The 20,258-nt window shown below is 44.1% G+C and overlaps 1 protein-coding gene across 6 annotated transcripts; it reads left to right on the top strand.

Moving 5' to 3' along the window:
- The first annotated feature begins 3,214 nt into the window (after window positions 1-3,214).
- GPRC5B (G protein-coupled receptor class C group 5 member B) lies at window positions 3,215-20,036 on the top strand. Of its 6 annotated transcripts, none has more exons than XR_010348266.1 (5): window positions 3,216-3,454; window positions 9,329-10,342; window positions 14,833-14,945; window positions 16,299-16,920; window positions 16,953-20,036. XR_010348266.1 is itself a non-coding variant. In XM_064390896.1 (4 exons), exons 2-4 carry the CDS (start codon window positions 9,337-9,339, stop codon window positions 16,341-16,343), a joined length of 1,164 nt encoding a protein of 387 aa, XP_064246966.1. In that variant the 5' UTR covers window positions 3,215-3,454; window positions 9,333-9,336; the 3' UTR covers window positions 16,344-20,036. The 6 variants fall into 6 exon arrangements, 2 of the variants coding, with proteins under 2 accessions (XP_064246966.1, XP_064246965.1); XR_010348268.1 differs by having other exon boundaries at window positions 16,299-16,952; window positions 17,332-20,036; XR_010348267.1 differs by having other exon boundaries at window positions 16,299-17,177; window positions 17,332-20,036.
- The last annotated feature ends 222 nt before the right edge of the window (window positions 20,037-20,258 follow it).

Raw genomic sequence — 20,258 nt, 5'->3', positions numbered from 1 at the left:
CACACAGACTCTTTGTTTACCTATTGTCACAAGCAGTAAACCAAATATTGGTGGGGGGAAAGCTAAAAATCTGTTCAATGACCAAATGTGTGTTGTAGGAAATAGGAGTAAAATTACTGAAAGCAGTGGGGTTTTTAAAAGTTGATTATATTGTACACTCGGTCTAAACTAAAGACAAATAGACACCAAACATGTTCTTCACTATTCCAGAGATGAACGAGAGCATCAAGCTCACCTTTCCTTAGGCCATCAGCTCTTGCAGAACTGCATGGCAATTCTCAATTTTGCTTCTGCTCTGGCCTGGCACACCTCACCCCTTCCCCAGCCTCCTCCCAGCACGGATCACAAGCAAACAGTCTCTGGCTACAGGCACTGCAGGGTCCCAGGAACTGATGCAGGAGTAGAGAGCACCATCCAAAATCAGGGAATTCACACGCTCTGCCTGGGTCACAGCACCCACTCCATCCTGCCTGAGGTGAGGAAATGCTGAAGGTGATGGTGAGTTTGTGGTTGACTGATAGAAATACTTTTCCCCTAAATAAAAGCCTGTTTTAAGAGCATATTTTTCAAAGCTAACTAGGTGGAAAGTAATGCAACAGGAGCTGTGGTTTAGTCCAGCTACTCTACCAAACCCTCCTAGAATTTCCTGGGTGATTCGGAGTCCTGTCCTACCCTTTTTCATGGTAGCTAACACTAAAAACTGCGTCAGCAGGCGAGAAATCAACCCTGAATTCAGTGCTGACCCACTAGTAATGTTGAGAGGGGCATTATCTTCCCTGTTCCATCAGCACAAGGCAAATGAGGGAGGCAGTTTCCTTCAGGGAACCAGGGCTGTGTTAGAGACACAGGAAGAAGGGAACAATGCCCAAGATTTGCATTTGCTGAAGGGCTCAGCACATTGCTCCCTTGTGAGCCGGCCAAGACCGACAGCACATGAATCCTTGTGATTCATCCTTCCCCCTGGTCTACCTCTCTGTATCCAGCGCGGCACAGAGAGCTCTGTGTCTTTATTTATACACAAAAAGGTCTTTACTTGGTACTGTAGTATTTGGGTGCTTGGCCCAGGCTCCCAAGATGGAGCAGGGGTACAGACTGATGTGTTGAACCAGTATTTTCCACTTTTCTGCCAGACTGCTGGGTGACCTTGGGCAGTTTACAGCAACTTCACCTCTCACCACCTCAGTTTCTGCAAAATTATCCTGCTTAACTTTGAATGGAGTGTAGCTGTCAACCGATGCAAGGGCAGGGTATGTTGTTTACATGTGACTCAAATAAAACCAGTGCCTAAAACCTGAAAGCAGCAAGATAGAGAAATTGAGAAAGAACAGAGCAGAAATGTGAAATTGTTCCTCTGCCTCAGCTTTCCTGTGCCTACTGCCCTTCCTAAACACAGGCAATTACAGTCCAGCCCCACCATCCAATTTATTCCCTGTCAGCCACACTGAGAAGTTCAGGCTACCCCCCAGGGCATCATAAATGACAGGTAAATAAGCCCACACATATTAGGAAGAGTCTCTTTAAAGGTTACAGTTCTGCTGTGCTGAAGAACACACGTTTCAGGGCAGATATTTCCCTTTGGAAGGCTCTGGGTATGGAAACCTGGCACGGAGGGCAGGTGTTCAGGAAGGACACATTCCAGGCACTGATGCCGTGTCAGCTGTGCCTGCCCAGACTGTCGTTAGTGGTTTAAGAGGAAGCATAACCCAGGGATGCAGGGGGCATAACCCAGGGATGCAGGGTGCACAACCCAGGGATGCAGGGGGCACAACCCAGGGATGCAGGGGTGCATAACCCAGGGATGCAGGGGGCATAACCCAGGGATGCAGGGGTACATAACCCAGGGATGCAGGGGGCACAACCCAGGGATGCAGGGGGCATAACCCAGGGATGCACAACACGGTGAGGCTGCTGGTCAGGGACGTGTCAGGCAGATGGACTCTAAACTGTTGAAAAGGCTCATGAGTTTCTGCTGCTCATGAGCATCATGAGCAGCAGAAACTCTTTTCCTCCTACAAATAACTCCTGGAGTTTGCAGGAAGCCCTGTCTAGGGGTTGTGACTGTCTCGGGGTTGAGCTGTGGAGAAGCTGAGAAGCAGACAGCAGCTGCCCGTTGGGGGCAGGAGGCAGACGCGGGGCAGAGCCCAGCACCGCCTCTGCAGGACCCGCTGCTTTCGCAGGGGCTGACCCCGCGTGTGAAGCGTCCCTTGCACCGTACACAGGCTCCCAGCGTTTTCTCTGCCGAGTGTTTGTTTAGCTGTTGTCTCCGGCTGTGGCAGATCGAAAACTGCATCTGGAGAAGGTTTGAACGTATCCAGCCCTTTCAAAATCCCCCGTTGTCAGAGGGCTGAAAACCCCGTCACTCTGCAGCCCCACACCTGGCCGTAGGTGTGTGCGTGCCCACAGCCTGCCCGGCAGGGGCTTCCCAACCCTTGCGGAGCCGGGAGCAGGCGGAACGCCCCTCCGTGTGCCTGCCCCCGCCGTGTCCTGCCCCGTGTCACCGGAGCACGTAGGGCTGCGGCCATGCCTGTGTCCCCTGGGCTCCCAGCCCCACCGTGCCCGGCTGCACTCGGAGCGCGGAGAGTGCGGAGGGTGGGGATGCGGGAGCGTGTGAGGGTGAGTGTGTGTGAGCAGTGTGTGTGTGTGAGAGTGAGGGTGAGAATGTGTGTGTGTGAGTGTGAGCAGTGTGTGTGTGTATGAGTGAGGGTGAGAATGTGTGTGTGTGAGTGTGAGCAGTGTGTGTGTGTATGAGTGAGGGTGAGAATGTGTGTGTGTGAGCGAGCAGTGTGTGAGTGTATGAGTGAGGGTGAGAATGTGTGTGTGTGTGAGTGTGAGCAGTGTGTGTGTGTATGAGTGAGGGTGAGAATGTGTGTGTGTGAGTGTGAGCAGTGTGTGTGTGAGTGAGGGTGAGAGAGAGGGTGAGCGTGTGAGCAGTGTGTGTGTCTGTGAGTGAGCAGTGTGTGTGAGCAGTGTGTGTGTGTGTATGTGTGTGTGAGCAGTGTGTGTGTGAGCAGTGTCTGTGTGTAGGTGTGAGCAGTGTGTGTGTGAGCAGTGTGTGTGAGCAGTGTAAGTGTGCGCCCCCGCCCTCACCGTGCCCCCTCCCCTGGGAGCCGGGCAGCTCCGCGCTGTGGGACGCCCCGTGCCTGTCCCGGGGAGCCCCTGCCCCGCCGAGCCGAGCCGAGCCGAGCCGGGCCGGGCCGTGCCCGGGCGGGGCGGGGCGGTGGGAGGGGGCTGGCCGCGGGCCGTGGCGCGGCGGGCGCAGAGCGCGGCGGACACCGCTCCGCTCCGGGCCGGGCCGAGCCGAGCCGGGCCGGGCGCTCCATGAGCCGCCGCGGGGGCGGTGGGCGCTGCGTTCGCTCCCCGCCGCGGAGCCGCCGCGCCGCCGGAGCCGGGATGTGACTTGCGGAGGGCTGGCGGACAGAGCTGCCCCGCCGCCCTCGGCCGCAGCGGACAGCGGGTGAGCCGGCGGCGGGCGGGGGGACGGCGGCCCGGGACCGGCTCCGGGGAAGGGCTGCGGGCCAGGGCACGGAGCGGAGCCGCTCACCCGGCTCTGCGCCCTGCGCTGCCCGCAGAATTAGCTCGGTGGCCGCCAGCAGACAACAGGCTGGATATAGGAATCCTGGGGGGGATTAGACGGGATATAGGGCAGGACGGGGGGGCTCGGAGCAGGGGCTGCGCTGCGGGGAGCGGGGCTGGCCAGGAGGGCAGTGGAGTTCGGAGAGGATGGGGAAGAGGAGCGGGGACAGGCGGGGGAGGAAAGGACGGGAAAAAGAAACCGAAGAGAGAAAGGAGCGAAGGGACAAAGGAGCGGAGGCTGAGGCGGGATAGGTATGGTCCAGCGGGAGGAGGCTGCCGGCGGGTTCCAGCGAGCCCGGGCGGAGGCAGCGCGCCCCGGCCCTCGGCCCCGCAGCGCCGTCCTGCGCGGGCGGCTGCGGCCGGCGCTCACCGCCTTCCCCGTGGGGCTCAGGGGCAGGGAAGGGAAGAGGCCGAGGGAGAAGAGCCTTTTGTTGGCCCCCGGCCGCGGTCCGGTCCCGGGGCTGGCGGGGCTCCGCTGGGTGCGGGTGCGCGGAGTTTTCTCTCTGGTTAATAGAAGCCCTGTGTCCGTGTTACCTCTCCGCAAAGCCACGCAGGGAGAGGATTTAGCACTTATGTGAACCCTTTGTTTACACCTGCCCTTAATGTTTATCCCAAGGCTAACAGGATTTCCTGCGTGCTGAACCCAAACACCCAGCTTGGTGATCAGCGAGTAGCTGCACCGGGGATCCCCTTGCTGCTTACCAGCAGGGAATACCAGGGGTGAGGTGTTGTCTCGCTACATCGGGAGAAACCCGCTGACAGAACCCATCTGCTAGAAGGCTATGACATGAATAGAAACAGTCTGAGAATTAGCGAAGAAAATAAAAAGGTTGATTGCTGTAATTGATTGCTGCCGCTTGTGAATTCTACACCAGGCACTGTGGTCAGAAGTACCTGGGCACACGTGATACACTGATTCTGACCAAAGGGAATTCAGCTCCTAGAAAATTAGAAAGATAATTTCATAGTGTATCCAGCATCACAAAGTGTTTCTAAATGAAAGCAATACTTTTTCTACATGTCCTTTTTGGAGTGGGCTCTTGCCTTGTGTAACTGCGAGGCTGTAACAGAGCATGATGTGTGTCTGATGCAGGGGCTGTCAAAATCACTGCTGTATTTTTGCCTACAAAGCACAATTGCACTATTAATTATTATTCTGGAAATACACATGTCTCTTGAGTAGTCTGATCTCAGCTTGGCTGTTGCTGCTCTGTTATCAGTCCTGGAGCTCATTCTTCAGTTCTGATCAAAAGCAGCTGGCAGAGATCCTGTGTTGTGATTAATTCCTCACTCACTTGCATCTCTCCACAACACTTCGTGGCGGGGGTGGTTTTCTTTTGGAAATTGCACAGTGAACCAGTCTTCTGCCTGTGTAGTTACTATTTGTGCTACTATTGCTTATATTTACTAGAATGCATTTACTGAATGCATCTCCCTGTGTCAGTTGAGTAACATTTGAACTCCAGGTACAGAAGCAGATAATGCATCTAACCATGAATAGCCTAACCTTAGCTCTGTGCACAATTACACATTTATTCTGTATATATATTATGTAGCAGCATACAGCCGTGTCTTTTTGATCCCTTTGCAAGCTTTGGTCAGAATACTTTAACTACAGAAAGCCTCATTGATTTTTAACCGTGACAACTTTTTGATGACAACTGTGAGATTTTTCTCTTTCTGCTTAGTTGCTTGTAATTGTAGTTTGTACCCGCTGGGGCAGCTTTGTGTCTGCAATTTCTGTAGTGACTCTATGCCAGATAATGTAATGAAGGGACCTCACTCTGTAGAAAACAGTGGAGTTATTACAGCTGTCATTGAGAGCAGATTTTGAGCCAAAAATTGAGTACTGGATTGAAATAGTAGCTGTCCTGCTAATTGTTCAATGCTTTTGCCTAAAATGTGTAAGGCTTATTGATTAGAATATTGATTGCAAGTGTTCCTGATTGCTCTGGTTTCAGGTATGTTGCCTTAATGGCTTTACCAAAATAAAGTTTTGGAGAGGAATCTTGGGGGATAAAAAAAATCTCAAGTTGCTTTTGTTCCCTGTGAACAGTTCATTGCAGTGTGCAGGGGATGTATCTGTGCTGGAATGTCTCTGTGCTCTCCTGTGTGGCTGTCTGCTCTGGCAGCAGGAGTGAAGTGCCAGCCGAATAGAGCGCTATTGTTACTACTGGGAGGTTGCATAACTTTAGCAGGAGCTAATCTAGACATAAAGATATAAAAACACTCTTCCTCTATAGTTACTGATTTAAGTAACAACCAGCAAGAATGTATAACATCTCAAGAGGCTCAGAACTCTGCCATCCTACCCACTGCACAGGCTTGAGAAAGATTATATTTTAATAAAACCCCCATAATGATGTATTTCTGGTTTTTGCAAAAACAACTTTTCTGGGAAAAAAAAAACAAAACAAAACAAAAAGAACCCCAAAAAAACCCCAAAAACCACCACTTCACAGTTTTCCCTTAAAATGATTGAATCTGTAGTTTTAGCTAAAGTTGTGATGTTCACTTGCCAAACTTGTGTGTTGTAATGCAGTGCTTCCCCTTGTTTTTATAACTGTCTGTGTTCAGTGCTGAATATCAGCACAAGAAAGAGGAGTTTTTTTGGCTAGTAATGTCTCAGGGAGTAGATTATTAATATTGCCTGGTTTTAGCCAGTTAGGCAGAAATTGCTAGTAAACACGTTAGAAACAAACTGCTTTGTTGATAGCAGTTAGGAGACTTCAAGCTCTGCTTTCCAGCTTTGCTCTGGGCAGGATCTAGTGTTTAGAGAGACTCACTGACACTGGGTAGGGAATTATTTCATCAAGAGTAGCTGTCAGCAGTCCTAGAGATTTTCTTGGTCAGTACTGTGGCTGTCTGGAACATTTCTAAGAGGACCACTGATTATGTCCATCAGCTTTCCCAAAAGCACAAAGTAACTTGGGAAAATTCCTCTTGAGTTGAACACCTCTATATTTCAGAACACGTATTTTGAATTCTGAGTATATTTTGTCACAGCTTAATTTCCCCTTTCCAAAACTAACCACTTCTTCATGGAGGGGGAAATACTCAAATTCATTAACCCTCCCTTCCCCCTCCCAAACACTTCCAAATAGGAAGAGGAAACAAATGATGGCCTGACAATATGACTGCTTACCCATGCAGCACAATCTCCATGGAAACAGACTGTCCTAGAATAGCTCAATCACATGAGGGTTACATGACATGAATAAAGTAACCAGAAAACTGGAAAATATCTTAGAACTGGGGATACTTACACTTAATTAATTACCCCCCAGGTCTTTGGAGAGTAGCTAATAAACAAAGCTAGCATTGAAAGCAATTTAGTCCATGCTTGCCACAATTTGTAAGTGATGGGATAGTGGAAAATTAACATGACCCTCACTTTGGGGCTGTTTATTGTTTCTAGTTTGGGTGACATTTAGAATGAATTTTGAATCATTTTCCACATGACCTCCTACTTCTTGAAATGGTACCACGGGTTTGGGGCATTGCCTTAGTAGGTCCCAGTGGATTTCCCCCTTTTGTGTCAGCAGGCACTGACCATTTCACACTTTTTCACATGTTTCAAACTCTAAAGAGGAAATTCACTAGTTGCCGTAGGAATTGACTGTGCATGAAAGGAATTGGAGAACTATCTTCGGAATGTTTTCTTCTAGTTAATTATGTACTCAAAGGGCAAGGAGATTTATTGAGCGTATATTCAATACAAAAATGAATATATTTCACTGATGATTAGTTTTCTGTCTGTAAAGTCAATGTTTTTAACGTGGGTGTTGCAACAGAGTCATTGAAGAACCTGTTACACAAATCAGATACAAACAAGTGTATGTTCTACCAACCCACCATAAAGTAAATTACAGATAGGCAGAAAAAACAAATCATTTGTCCTTAGCAGGTCATTGCATCGTTAGAACATTGCAGCCCTTCCAATAGTGCAAAGATTAATATCTGTGGGCTGGCAGAGATCACCCATTACCCATTTCCTGTTTGTCCAAGCCCACATCACATTATTTGTCACAGCTTCCACTTCTGAGATGAAGGTTTGTAATAGGATGTTTTGTACCCTGTGAGGGTGCAGGCCATAGAGTCATTACAGGTTTATATTGGCATGTTTGCTCTCTTGGTGCCCCCGATAGCAAACATCATAAACTTCATCATCTGTCTCCTGATAGAGGCTGGACATGGCCATTGGTCATGACACAGGGAAACATTGGTTTGAGGATTCAGAGCCTCAGGATTTAACTGTGGTCATTACAGGACTGTAAACCCATAGTTCTCAGCTCTAAGAGACACAGTACAGTTTCAGACAGTCTGTGTAAATAGCTTTTGTGTTGGTTATGACTGATTGTGCTCAATGCAACACTGCACCACTACTTTAAATAATTTTCAACTCTCGTTAAAGTTTTCCAAAAGCAGTTCTAATCTTTGAAATCTCTTTGGACAGGTAACCATTTAGGGCTGTTGATGGCTTACAGAAGAGCTCCTGATAGTTACTCTGCTTTTCACTTTGCACCCTAAACATGTCCCATGAGCTGTGTGACTCACCTTGACTAACATCACTGCCTGCTTGTGTGGTGCTTTTCTTCCTCGTGGCCATGCAGTGCCAGTGGGAGTCTGAAACATCCCCCACATCATGAGGAAAATCCTGCTGGAACCTGCAGACTAACTGCTGGTGAAGGTTAACAGAGTCAGGTTTCATATCTGCTCCTCACAGTGTTTGCTCCAGACTGCCCTTACCGGGCTGTGGCTGGGGCAGACTGCGAGTTAAAGGTTACATTTTTTGGTGATCTGCTTTGCTTAATAAAAGCAAACGCCATCATGTGTATTTTTAAAGTGCCTAACCCATGTTCTTCCTAAAACTAAGTTGGGATTTGCCTAGGCTTTGTCCTGGTGGTGAAGTGGGATGTGCTGTGTTCCTGGAGTGTTTACCATTGTCCTCTCTCTGGATCCAAGAAAGATGCTCTGGGTTTTGTTATTTGTCTCCTTTGAATGGCTTTGGACTGGCTAAGAAGCACAATGAGGCATTCATTTTTGATTAGTTGATTGATGACACTGCATGTGTGCACCATTGTCACAGAATATGGGATTTTTCTAGACTACCATTCCCATTTCCAAATGCAATCTAATATCTGGAAGAGGATAAAAGAAGTGAATATGATTACTGCCAATTGACAAAGCATGAAAATGAGATTTTTCTTTTTTTTTTAAGAATGTAAAATGTTTATTTTCCTTGGATTGCTTTATCCTTTAAAAAGTAATAATTTAAAAAGTGGTTTTGGCTCTGTCTTTATTCCAGTACAAGGAGCAAGGCTGTGGGACAGTCTAGTTGTGATATTGCTTACACCTGCATCAGGCCCAGTGCAACTTAAACATGCTTTAAACACTTGGATTTGAATGGGGTATTGCATTTAAACAGGTACTAAGTGTCCAGGTATTGCAGATAATGTAATATTTGAAACAGGATACATAATTGTTCCTGGCTGTGTTGCAGGCCATTTGCAGGGTCAGAGTTTGGAAATGTTGTTTTCAATCTGTGCAAACAGAGCAGTGAGTCATTTTGCATTCTGAGTACAACAGGCAAAAGCAGCTTTTGGGAGGGCAGTGGAGGGGGCTGGGGGAGGCTGTGCCAGCTGCAGATCCAGTGCAAAAACTGTAAACATGGGCCACTGGAACAAGCTGGGCTTCAGTGGCTGTGAGATCCTCCAACCTCAGCTCCCGCTAAACAAATACTTTGTTGTCTCAGACAGAAAAATGAAAACCTACCCAGCCATTGGTTTCTTCCTCCTGCTGGTGATCAGCTATGGCTCCTCAGAGAACTCCAGCACGCCCCGGGGCTGCGGGCTGGATCTCCTGCCCCAGTACGTGTACCTGTGTGACCTGGATGCCATCTGGGGCATCGTTCTGGAGGCAGTGGCGGGGGCAGGCGTGCTGACCACGCTGCTGCTGATGCTGATTTTGCTGGTGAGGCTGCCCTTCATCAAGGACAAAGAGAAGAAGAGCCCCCTGGGAATGCACTTCCTCTTTCTCTTCGGGACTCTGGGACTGTTTGGGCTGACGTTTGCTTTCATCATCCAGGAAGATGAAATGGTGTGCTCTACCCGAAGGTTTCTCTGGGGAGTTATCTTTGCTTTGTGCTTCTCCTGCTTGCTAGCCCAAGCCTGGAGACTTGGCAGGCTCGTTCGCCACGGGAAGAGCCCGTCTGGCTGGCACCTGGCCGGGGTGGCCACGTGCCTGATGCTGGTGCAGGTCATCATCGCGACCGAGTGGCTGATCCTGACGGTTGTCAGAGACAACAAGCTGGCCTGCAGCTACGAACCCATGGATTTTGTCATGGCTTCCATTTACGTCATGTTCCTGATGGTCTTTACCATGGGATTTTCGTTCTTCACTCTCTGTGGGAAGTTCAAGAAGTGGAAGAAAAACGGAGTATGCCTCATTATAACCCTTTTCTTTTCCATTCTGATTTGGGTAGCCTGGATGACTATGTACCTCTTCGGTAACGCCGAGCTCCACAGAAGAGACAAATGGAGTGATCCCACTCTGGCCATTGCACTGGTCTCCAGTGGCTGGGTGTTTGTTATTTTCCATGCCATCCCAGAGGTCCACTGTACCATCCTTCCATCGCAGCAGGAAAACACACCCAATTATTTTGATACTTCACAGCCGAGGATGCGTGAAACCGCTTTTGAGGAAGATATACAGCTTCCTCGGAGCTACATGGAAAATAAGGCCTTTTCAATGGATGAACATAATGCAGGTAAAAATTGGCTATAAAGGACTATATTTTTTATAGTGTCAAGAAAACTCTCTGTATGAGACATTTTTCAGGTGTTGAAAACGAAGGTCATGATAAATACAATAATTTTCACACTACACCTTGTTCCCTTTTACAATTTTCACTAAGATATCATCTAGTGAGAGAGAAAAATAAAAAAACCCACAAACAATACATAGGTTAAAATTATCTTCTGCATGTTGATTTTTCTTTGAAAAAACAAACTACTTCAAATGCAAAGGCAACACCAAAAGAATAAAAAAATCATTGTGGAAAAATAACCTTTAAATAATTTAAATTACATTTTTTTGTAATTAGCAGTTATCAACATTTAATACAAAATATTTTCCTAAAACCTCAGACAAAAAATGAAGTGGTCTGTGTTACAAATTGCTCAACCACTTGAGCAACAAAATAATTACTATTAATTATCTTTCCATTAAAATGGATTTAGTGCCACTTTGTGTCCCTGTGGGGGGAAAAATGCCAAGTGGCTTACAGACAGTTCAAAGACAGCCTTTGTTCTGAAGGCTTGAACATCTGAGGTTTCACAGAGGTTTTGAGGTAATTTGCCTTCCTTGTTGTAGAACGTGATCACACATCATTAAAATTTGCAGTGGGAATGTTTTTGAGTGATTGCTGAAAGGACCAGCAAGAACTGGGTGCTGCAGAGCTCCAGCCCCTTGCTGAAGGTGTAACCCATGTCAGAAATGCCAGGGGTGCCTCTGTGACCAGCAGTGGGAAGCAGCAGCCCCGTGGTGTTCTTAGGGGGGCCGTGGTCTGGTGCTGCCCCACACCTGGGTAAAGGATTTTGTCACAAGTCACACTGGTTTTTTCACTCTAATTGAGAAGAATACTGGCCTGGTAGTCCGGGCAGCAGTTGCTACATTGCTCTGGCAGCTCCTGAAAGAAAGCTTAGAGCACATGGTCCAGGCACTTCACCTTCCTGCTCATCTTTATGTGTCAGATTTCCTCTGGGTTTGATGTTTCCCTGGGTGCTGACCAGGCACGGAGGAAAAGAGCACTTTTGTTTGGCACAGAAGTGAGTGTCAGGTCAGGAAGGCATTGTTTCCTCTAAGTTTTTTAGCAGGAACTTTAAAGATTTTCTAGTAGGGAGGTTTGTTCTGTGAGTAGATACCATAAGGGCAGTGGTAAAACAAAAAAAAAAAAATCACATGAATAAAAGAATGGTTGTTATTACTAATGTTCTAAAGCAAGAGGCAGTTGCACTATGGATTGTTAAAGGCACTCTTTTTTTATGTGGTGTTTTTTTTTTACTGTCCTCCATCCCTCATTAAATTAATTTCATAGTAAGGTAACTGCAGTGGCTTCAGTGAAGCTATTTCTGGCTAAGGCAGATCTAAGAACAAAATTGGATCTTTGACTCTGTATCATTCCCATTCATGGGTGCATTTTTAAAAAAGAACTGGAAGCTCCTTTCTGATCTAATCATTCAGTAATTAAGTTTTTTTGTGAAATGGATAGATGTATGATAGCTACAAAATCATTATACTGTCTATTATAGTGCAATTTATGTTCTGTTTTAATCTATGTGAATGACAGTACAATACAAAATAGATTTACTTATCTGATGCCCTTGTTAATGTATACCATAATAAATGCCAGTCATTCCTATTCCCATGGCATAAAGGAATTTTTAATACATCAAAACAGATAAAATATTCCTTTGCAGCAGTTCTTTAGGGACTGGCTTGGGACAGCAGGGTTTGGAGACAAAACTTAGCATCATGGTAGAGACTTAAAGAAATAATTTAATAATAACAAAGACACTAAGTCAGATCCCTGTGCTGATGGTTGTCAGTGGCAAAGCACCTGGAGTCTGTGAGCAATTGGCTCTGCAGGTATGAAGAGAATGTTCTCTTCTTTCATCCATTTAATCAGACTCAGCTTGAGAATTCATCATCAAAAGTTCAGAAATTACTGGAAGGGTACTTTCTTCAACTACTTCTTACTTAAGAATGATGTTTAAGAATAGAAGATCTACTAGTTGTAAAGTTTGGAAGACATGATAAGCAGAAAACAGGTTCCTAACTGTAATACTTGTTTCAGTAAATAGTTAGCTTTAAGTAGAAAACATGCCTGGACAAACATATTTTCCATTAATTCTTGTTGTTTCCACTAATACTTGTATAAAATAATTTCATAACTTCCATATTTTTTAAGATTTTAAGCAGCATTTTAAGAATCTGGTTAGCCTTCAGGTTCAAACAAGCAAATATCCTCCTTGATTCCTCCTTTCTTAGCAAAAATATACCTTCAAGTTATGCATTGCAACAAGAGCTGCTCTATGCCAGGAACAACATTAAGCATTAATAGAGCAAACCTATTTTAAAGTCACTAACTTAAACATCATTTAAACAGCTTACTAATCTGGGATTTTAATATTTATATGATAGGTTGTAATATCTCTTCAGAAGAGTTATTTTTCATAGGTGTGCCTTCTAAAATGATATTAAAGTATTTATTAAGCCTGGACAAAGAACATTTGACTGAGTTCTCAGTGCTCTCTGGAAGTGCAGTGCACACCAGTAGGGCAGCCTCTGTAGGCAGGGAGAATTTAATTGCCTTAAACAAGAGAAATCTGGATGTGAAATGTAGAATGCTCCAGCTGTCAGGAAACCCAAGCCCAAGCAGCTCTGGTATCATTAAATTTCATTTAATAACTTCTAATACTACCAGTCATCGTCACAGCCAATACCTAAAAGCAAAGTGAACAAAATTTCAAATGTGTTACAAAGAGGCTTTGACAAATATTAAATATCCTCAGTACTGCTTGTTTTTTTACCTATACATACCCTATGCAAGTGGATTTATTTAATAGCAATGTAAAAAGTACAAGGAAAATGGTAAAACCAGTGTGAGAAAAAAATCCAAAATGAGTATTTTGTCTACAAGCTTTGACAGAGATTCTCACATCAAAAAAAGTGTAGCTGTTTGCAGTAATAGGGAAAGAAAATTTGGCAATATGAAATTGAATTTACTGGCTCTTTAAGATAGCTTGGAGATGACTGTCTATTTTGTAAATATTCTGTATAAATATTTTAATGATGGTGTGCATGAGAAAGATTTTTGTGTCTGTGTGTAATAGCAAATTAGAGTGCAATCATGTGTGTTTATCACACAAAAAGTAGTCAAATAGCCAAAAAAAGTTACTGACCTTGACATGGTTATATATCTAATAGAAAATACTTCGTTCCAGTTTAGGCATTTTCATATTTTTTTCTCCCAGTGTTCTCCAAAAATATGTAATTTCCAGATAGAGAGCAAGTGTGGGTCTATATGTATCTGAAGTCAACAGCTGAGCATTTGCAGGGTGGAATTTCTAAATTTCCATGCTAAATCAGTACTGTTCTTCATCTTGGTGCACAACTCCCAAAGAGAGGAGTAGCAGTGCATAGAGGACAGCATATGGCAGTAGGATCCATTTAAATCTTCTTCTACACAGAGCAGCTACACTGGAGATAAATCCTGGCTTCATTAAAGTCTCTGCTGAAATGCTCATAAACTTCAGCTCATTCATTATTTCAGCCTGAGACTGTAGAATTGTAATTTGAATTAAATCTAAGAGAAGTTCTTGCCCCAGGTGCCTGAACTGGGCATGTTTGTGTTTAGCAGCTGACAGATGAGTTCTGCCCACTGTGACCACGCACGTCGTGTGGATAAATGAGCTCTGTTCCCTGGCCACGTCTGAGTTCACTGGAGTCATTATTTACCCTCGAAATTAAAGAGGGAGTTTGTGTGTGCCAATCCCCAGCCTGCTTTAAAGAGAGCAGCATATCCCTCATTATGCATATCTCACTCAGAATTTACATCTTGAACCCAAACTTGTACTAAAGTTAATGGGGAGAGTGTTTTATTCCTGGTATAAACATCCAAAAGGACACTCAGTATCTTCTCTTTGGCTTCAGTGATTTGCCATGTTTAAGCTATTCGAAAGCAATATTTACTCCATCTTTCCAGTTTCTCAGAGTAAATATAATCTGAAACATCTGGAAAATCCTTATTTGCTAGTCATGCTGAAGTAATGCTCAGGGGATTGTGAGCATTTGCTTACTGGCTCGAGCAAGGCTTTGGATCCCTGTCCACCGAGTTTGATAGAAAGCAAAATGTAACACATTTCACTTAACCCCACAGTATCCAGACCAACACTGTGCAAAACGCATTGTGCAAGATACATCACAAGTTTGGTGACTAAAGACACTGAGCTCCCACTGAAATGAGATTAAGCAAGCTTCAAAAATGTGGTTCCTTTTCCCCCCTCCCTAGCACACAGTTCATTTAATGTAAATCCGATTCTTCTGAGAATCCCAACGTGTCAGGGAAACAGCTGTTCAACAGCAACGTGGAAGTAAAAACCAGTGGCAAAATTCCCAATAACCAAACTGAAGGAGAGGCTGTGTGGTTGGCCAGCTTTACCTGTGTGCTAAGCGTGATCTCTGTCTCCCACGCAGCGCTCAGGACGGCGGGATTTCGGAACGGCAGCCTGGGGAGCCGGCCCAGTGCTCCTTTCAGAAGCAATGTGTATCAGCCAACTGAGATGGCAGTTGTGCTAAATGGTGGGACTGTAAGTATCAAAATGTGATGATTTAAGAAATCTTTGAAATGCACTGATATATACAACCGTTACTAATTGAAAAACCTGCTTTAGCTTATTCACAGCAGGGGGAAAGCTATAAATGAAAATTAAGGCAGAAATTATGCATGTAATGCTTCTCTTCCCTCTAGAAAATATGTAGTTAACAAGTATTTTGCATTTGTTTACTTGGCTATTCACATTTTGCAGTGCAGCTTCAGTGAACCAAGTATTTTTATAAGACAACATATTCAATGGCCCTTTCAAATTAAATTTGTGTTAAGGTATTTAACACAACTATTAAGTGACACCATTTCTAACCTGATTTTTTTCAAGATGGTGTGAGTCACACAGATGTTTTCAGACAGTATGTTACTTTACATAATTGTTGCAGATAATGGTTGTCTCTCACATATATTCCATTTTCTTGTAAAATACATGTAACTCTCTGTAACTTACAGATTTGTACATATTTTGAAAAGGGATTCATAAAAGAGGAAAATAGAATATTTTCATGTTAATAGCATCAATTTTTCTTCCTTGGACAATGGTTTGGCATATCTTTGATAGACCTATATTTTTGCAGCGTGGTTGTTGTAAGATTGGTTTAGTGATGCCAAACAGACTTTACAAATGTTTTTCACATTATGTCTAATTTTCACTTAAGACATTTCATATAGCAGGCATACTGTTGAAAAAGAAAAAAATTCATTCCCACATTTTTCATGCATATCTACATGCTTCTTAAAAATCTACTCATGAGCCAGTTTGTACTCATGTGAGTTGGGTTTTCTTTCTTTTGAATCATGAGCTGATTCCATAACTCAACTTCCACAATTAAAGCCAGTTTAAAATGAAATTGCAGGTCTGGTTTTGTTTTTAAGTAAGTAAAGTTCTGGCTGATTTTAGTGGGCAAGAGGGACTAGATACAAGAATTCTCCTCTGTAAGACTGTGTGAAACATGTCAACTTGAGTAAAATGAAAAGGCTTGGCTTTGCTGTCAGTAATGGATTGCATCCTTCTGATGTTTTAACTAATCTCTGCCAGTTTTCTGATACCAAAATGTGCAGCTCAGGGAGAAGGCAATTAAAGGATGAGAAGCTTGAGAATCTGGGTTTTTTGTTTGTTTTGCTTTGTTCTGAGTTGGATGCAAAGCTCATGTGTATATATAGTAATGGTTTTACAGAGAGATAAATGCACTGTATGGGTGGAAGATGACTTTCTTTGTATCACTTTGCTCTAGACCTGCCATCTGGAAAGCTGTCCTGTACGTGTAGTGTGATAAACACTGATTTTTGAACAGTCCAGATCTCTCAGTTATGGGTTTATTATCCTTATTTCCAGATACCAACTGCTCCGCCAAGTTACACTGGACGACACCTCTGGTGAAAGGCTGTAGGCTGTAGAGAATAAGAATCCTTGTTGCAGATGTTGTTCCCTGGCAGTGTGTCTTTGAGGGAAGGAATCCATAACAGTACCAGAACAAAGCAACAAAACATCCAGGATCTTTCTAAATCCTGCAGAGGATTTTGCCTAAATGTGAACAACATTGAATGGAGAATTGCAAAAACAAAATTGTAAAACTGAAGCTGAATCTAATTTAAAACAGAAGTAGGCACACCTTAAATTGGCAGAGGAGATGTATTCTGAAGTGTAAGATATTCTCTTGTCTGTAACTTGTGTGCTAGACAAGCCTGGTTTTGGTGGTTGCCAGTTGCTTGCAAAATACCTTCCTCTCACCTAAACTTAACTCGTGTTGCCACAAGAGATTGCCACTACAGCGCGAAAACACGCGGGATTTCTTTCCATTTTCCTCCTTTTCCTGTCATTTCCAACGTCATGAGAAATCCCTGGTTTGCTCCCTCCCTAGCTGTGCTGTGCAGTCACAGCACCGTGTGTAGGCAGACTCGGTCCCTGTGGCTCTGTGGCTCTGCAGGCTGATGCTCTGCTCTCAGGAGCTCTGCAGGCTGATGCTCTGCTCTCTCAGGAGCTCTGCAGGCTGATGCTCTGCTCTTTGGGAAGCTCTGCTCTCTCAGGAGCTCTGCAGGCTGATGCTCTGCTCTTTGGGAAGCTCTGCTCTCTCAGGAGCTCTGCAGGCTGATGCTCTGCTCTTTGGGAAGCTCTGCTCTCTCAGGAGCTCTTTGGGAAGCTCTGCTCTCTCAGGAGCTCTGCAGGCTGATGCTCTGCTCTTTGGGAAGCTCTGCTCTCTCAGGAGCTCTGCAGGCTGATGCTCTGCTCTTTGGGAAGCTCTGCTCTCTCAGGAGCTCTTTGGGAAGCTCTGCTCTCTCAGGAGCTCTGCAGGCTGATGCTCTGCTCTTTGGGAAGCTCTGCTCTAAGGAGCTCTTTGGGAAGCTCTGCTCTCTCAGGAGCTCTGCAGGCTGATGCTCTGCTCTCTCAGGAGCTCTGCTCGTTAGCAGCTGGCCCGGGAGGGGCAGTTCCGGAGCCCTGTGCACGTTTCGTGCGCCTTGCGGAGCCTGTCGGGGCGCGGGCGGCTCTCCCGGCCCGAGGGGTGCGTTCCCAGCCCCGCAGCCGTTCCCGGAGCGCTGCTGTGGCCGGGGCCGTGCGAGCCCCGAGCCCCGCTCCCCTCGACTGCGGGTGTTCGTGCGTTAAATGTGGTTGTGCATTTTAGTGCCTAGAGAGTAGAATCTCTGTGCTGGAGGTGGTTTGTTGTTGTTTTTGTTTATTTAAGGTGGTTTCTTCCCTAGTCCTCCCCATCCATTTTCTTGAGTTGATACAAGGCAGAGTTTTCAAAGCTTTTCATCTTCGTTTTCTCCAGGTTATTTAAACGGTTCCCATTGCCCATTTGTTGTGCCATGGTTTTTCATTATGTTCAAGCAATCATTCCTTTCTTTAACATTTAATACATATCGGACATTGAAAACATCACTGTATCCTCACTGTTTGGCCAATGTTAATCTTAGCTTTCCTCAATACTAAAAGCTAATTGTTTTTACTTGAAGGCATAGGAAACATATAACAATTAAACTTTGCATATGCTGTAATAAAAATATATATTTTCAAACTAAAAAAAAAAAAGTACAAATAACTGGATAGCTTAGTAGCTTCACAGAGAGAAGTTACTTGCTGTATACTGCAGAAGAAAGACAAGCTTTTTATTTTTCAAGAGTCTTCCTGATTCCTCATGTACCTCCATTTCTACTGAATTAGGAGCCTAGTCCTGCAGACTGGTAGTCCCATCAACACCAGTAGGTCTGCATAAGGTACAGAGGCTGCAAGACCAGTCCCTGAGTGTTGCACACAGATATATGTATATATATATATGGAAAAATATCTATTGCCATTCTTGCCATGATCATCTTATGGGGTTTTATTTCAAAGCCCCTCTCCTCCAGAAGCAATGTTTTTCTGTCATGCATGAGTGAAGGAGTATGTCAGCTCCCCCCTGCCCTCCCCTCCTCGAGGCAAAGGAAGCATGTGCTTGTTTTAGGGATCCTTTATTTCATTTTGTACGTAACTAGATGGCCTTAGTAACCAAGTAGGGTAGGGGTGGATATTGCATGCTGTCCAGTGACTTAGAAATACATTTTGCTTGTTATGAGCAGAGCTTTGATCAAATAAGAGAATATTTAAGATAATGATTGCCACCCAGAAGACATGTAATTTGGAACAATAAAAAAACTATTACCATCACTTGCCTGCAGAATTTTGCTTTTAAAAATCAGTTAGAAAAAAATCCCTCATAAAACTCTTATCATAGAAACATATAAGATGACCATGGCATAAATGGTAGGACAGGTTTCTTTTTAAAAGTTTATCATGCTACAACCAAGACTTATGAATTATAATACATATTTTACAGACCTTTGACAAAAACTATACAAGACATAGTTATCTTAGGAAATTTTCTTTCTCTTTTTCTAGATGTGACTGAATTGATAAATAGAGTTCCCAATCCTGCTTCTGATGAAGTTGTTTGGGATTTCAGGGCTTATACAAAGATATGGCCATATCTTACAAACTGCAATTCACATGACTAGTCTCACTGGGTTAGTCATGTGGACTATTCACTGAATAGAAAATTAGCAGGATTGGGTTTAATGTGTGGTGGTGAAAGTGTGGCAATAGATTTAGGAGGGTCTTTATTTTCCAACTTTTTACAATTAGTAATGAGAAACTTTTTTTTTGTAAGTCATTAGTCTGTGATGTAAAATGCCCCAAAATAAAACTGTAATTGAAGAAAGGCACCTTTATGTTAACTTATATTTTTGTTACAGTATTTACTTTTGCCTTTTTTGAAAGTTTTCTAGAATGTAGAGCATCTGTGAACAACATGAATAAGTAACTAAGCACAAGCCTTTCACAGTTCTCCTGATTATAATTAGCTTTTATACTATAAAAGCTACTATGTTGTCCCTTGAAGGTAATATGCTTATGGTGTTTCCATGCAGAAAAATGAAATCAAAAAGCATCTGACAAAAGTATCTATTAGCAAAACAAGATTTAAAATGACCAGCTTTTGATCAATGGCAGGAAAAGAGTTCAAAGTCCTACAGATCCTGTCCAGCTTTCAGATGGGTTGAGGGTGTTTGACACTTGCCAGAAAATATGTAGCATTTTCAGAAGAACACTCTCAATACATCCAGCTTCTTCTATAAACAAGGTACATGAAATACTATGGAATTAGCTGTTTCTGCTTTTAGTGTAAACACAGGCATCTTGGTTGGCTTCGTTTGAGCTCGATGCCTTGGGTCTAACCAAAGGCCACACAAAAGGGAGCATTGTAGCTTTTATAACAAAACAATTGGATTATTCTACCAACTTACAGGATTACAAAGCAGGTGCTTTTTATTAATTGATGAGAGCTGAAGCTCGTTTTTGATAGATGATATATATTTATTAAATGTATTAACGTGTGTTTTATAACGTACCCTTTTTTCCGCTGACTGTTGCATACTGGTATCTTACTGAGTACATCTTTAAAGGATTTTCAAGACAATCAATGTGTACCATGATGACTGTACATAAGTATACGAAACTACAAAGGTTGTAAAGCATGGGCAAATGTTTTATTTTCAAAATGCTGTTCTTAACGAGAATAAAAGCTTTACTATTTACTTACAATATTTGTGTCCTCTTGGTTTTAAAATCCACACGGATTTTTTCCATTGCAGCGAGCACTGCTACAGACAGAATTGCTCCTTGGTGCAGTTCCTCAATGTAAGCAAAGTTAAACTGAAGGAAAGGGCTCCTAAACCACATTCCTCCACCTCTGGCCACATTCCCACACTTACCCTTAGCTCTGGCACCTATCACACCCATGGTGAGCCAGTCAAGGAGCTCAGA

The sequence above is a fragment of the Passer domesticus genome, chromosome 15, assembly GCF_036417665.1.
Source record: "Passer domesticus isolate bPasDom1 chromosome 15, bPasDom1.hap1, whole genome shotgun sequence".
Taxonomy (NCBI): Eukaryota; Metazoa; Chordata; class Aves; order Passeriformes; family Passeridae; genus Passer; species Passer domesticus.
Note: the sequence above shows the minus strand (reverse complement) of the source record. Positions and strands in the feature narration are given on the sequence as shown.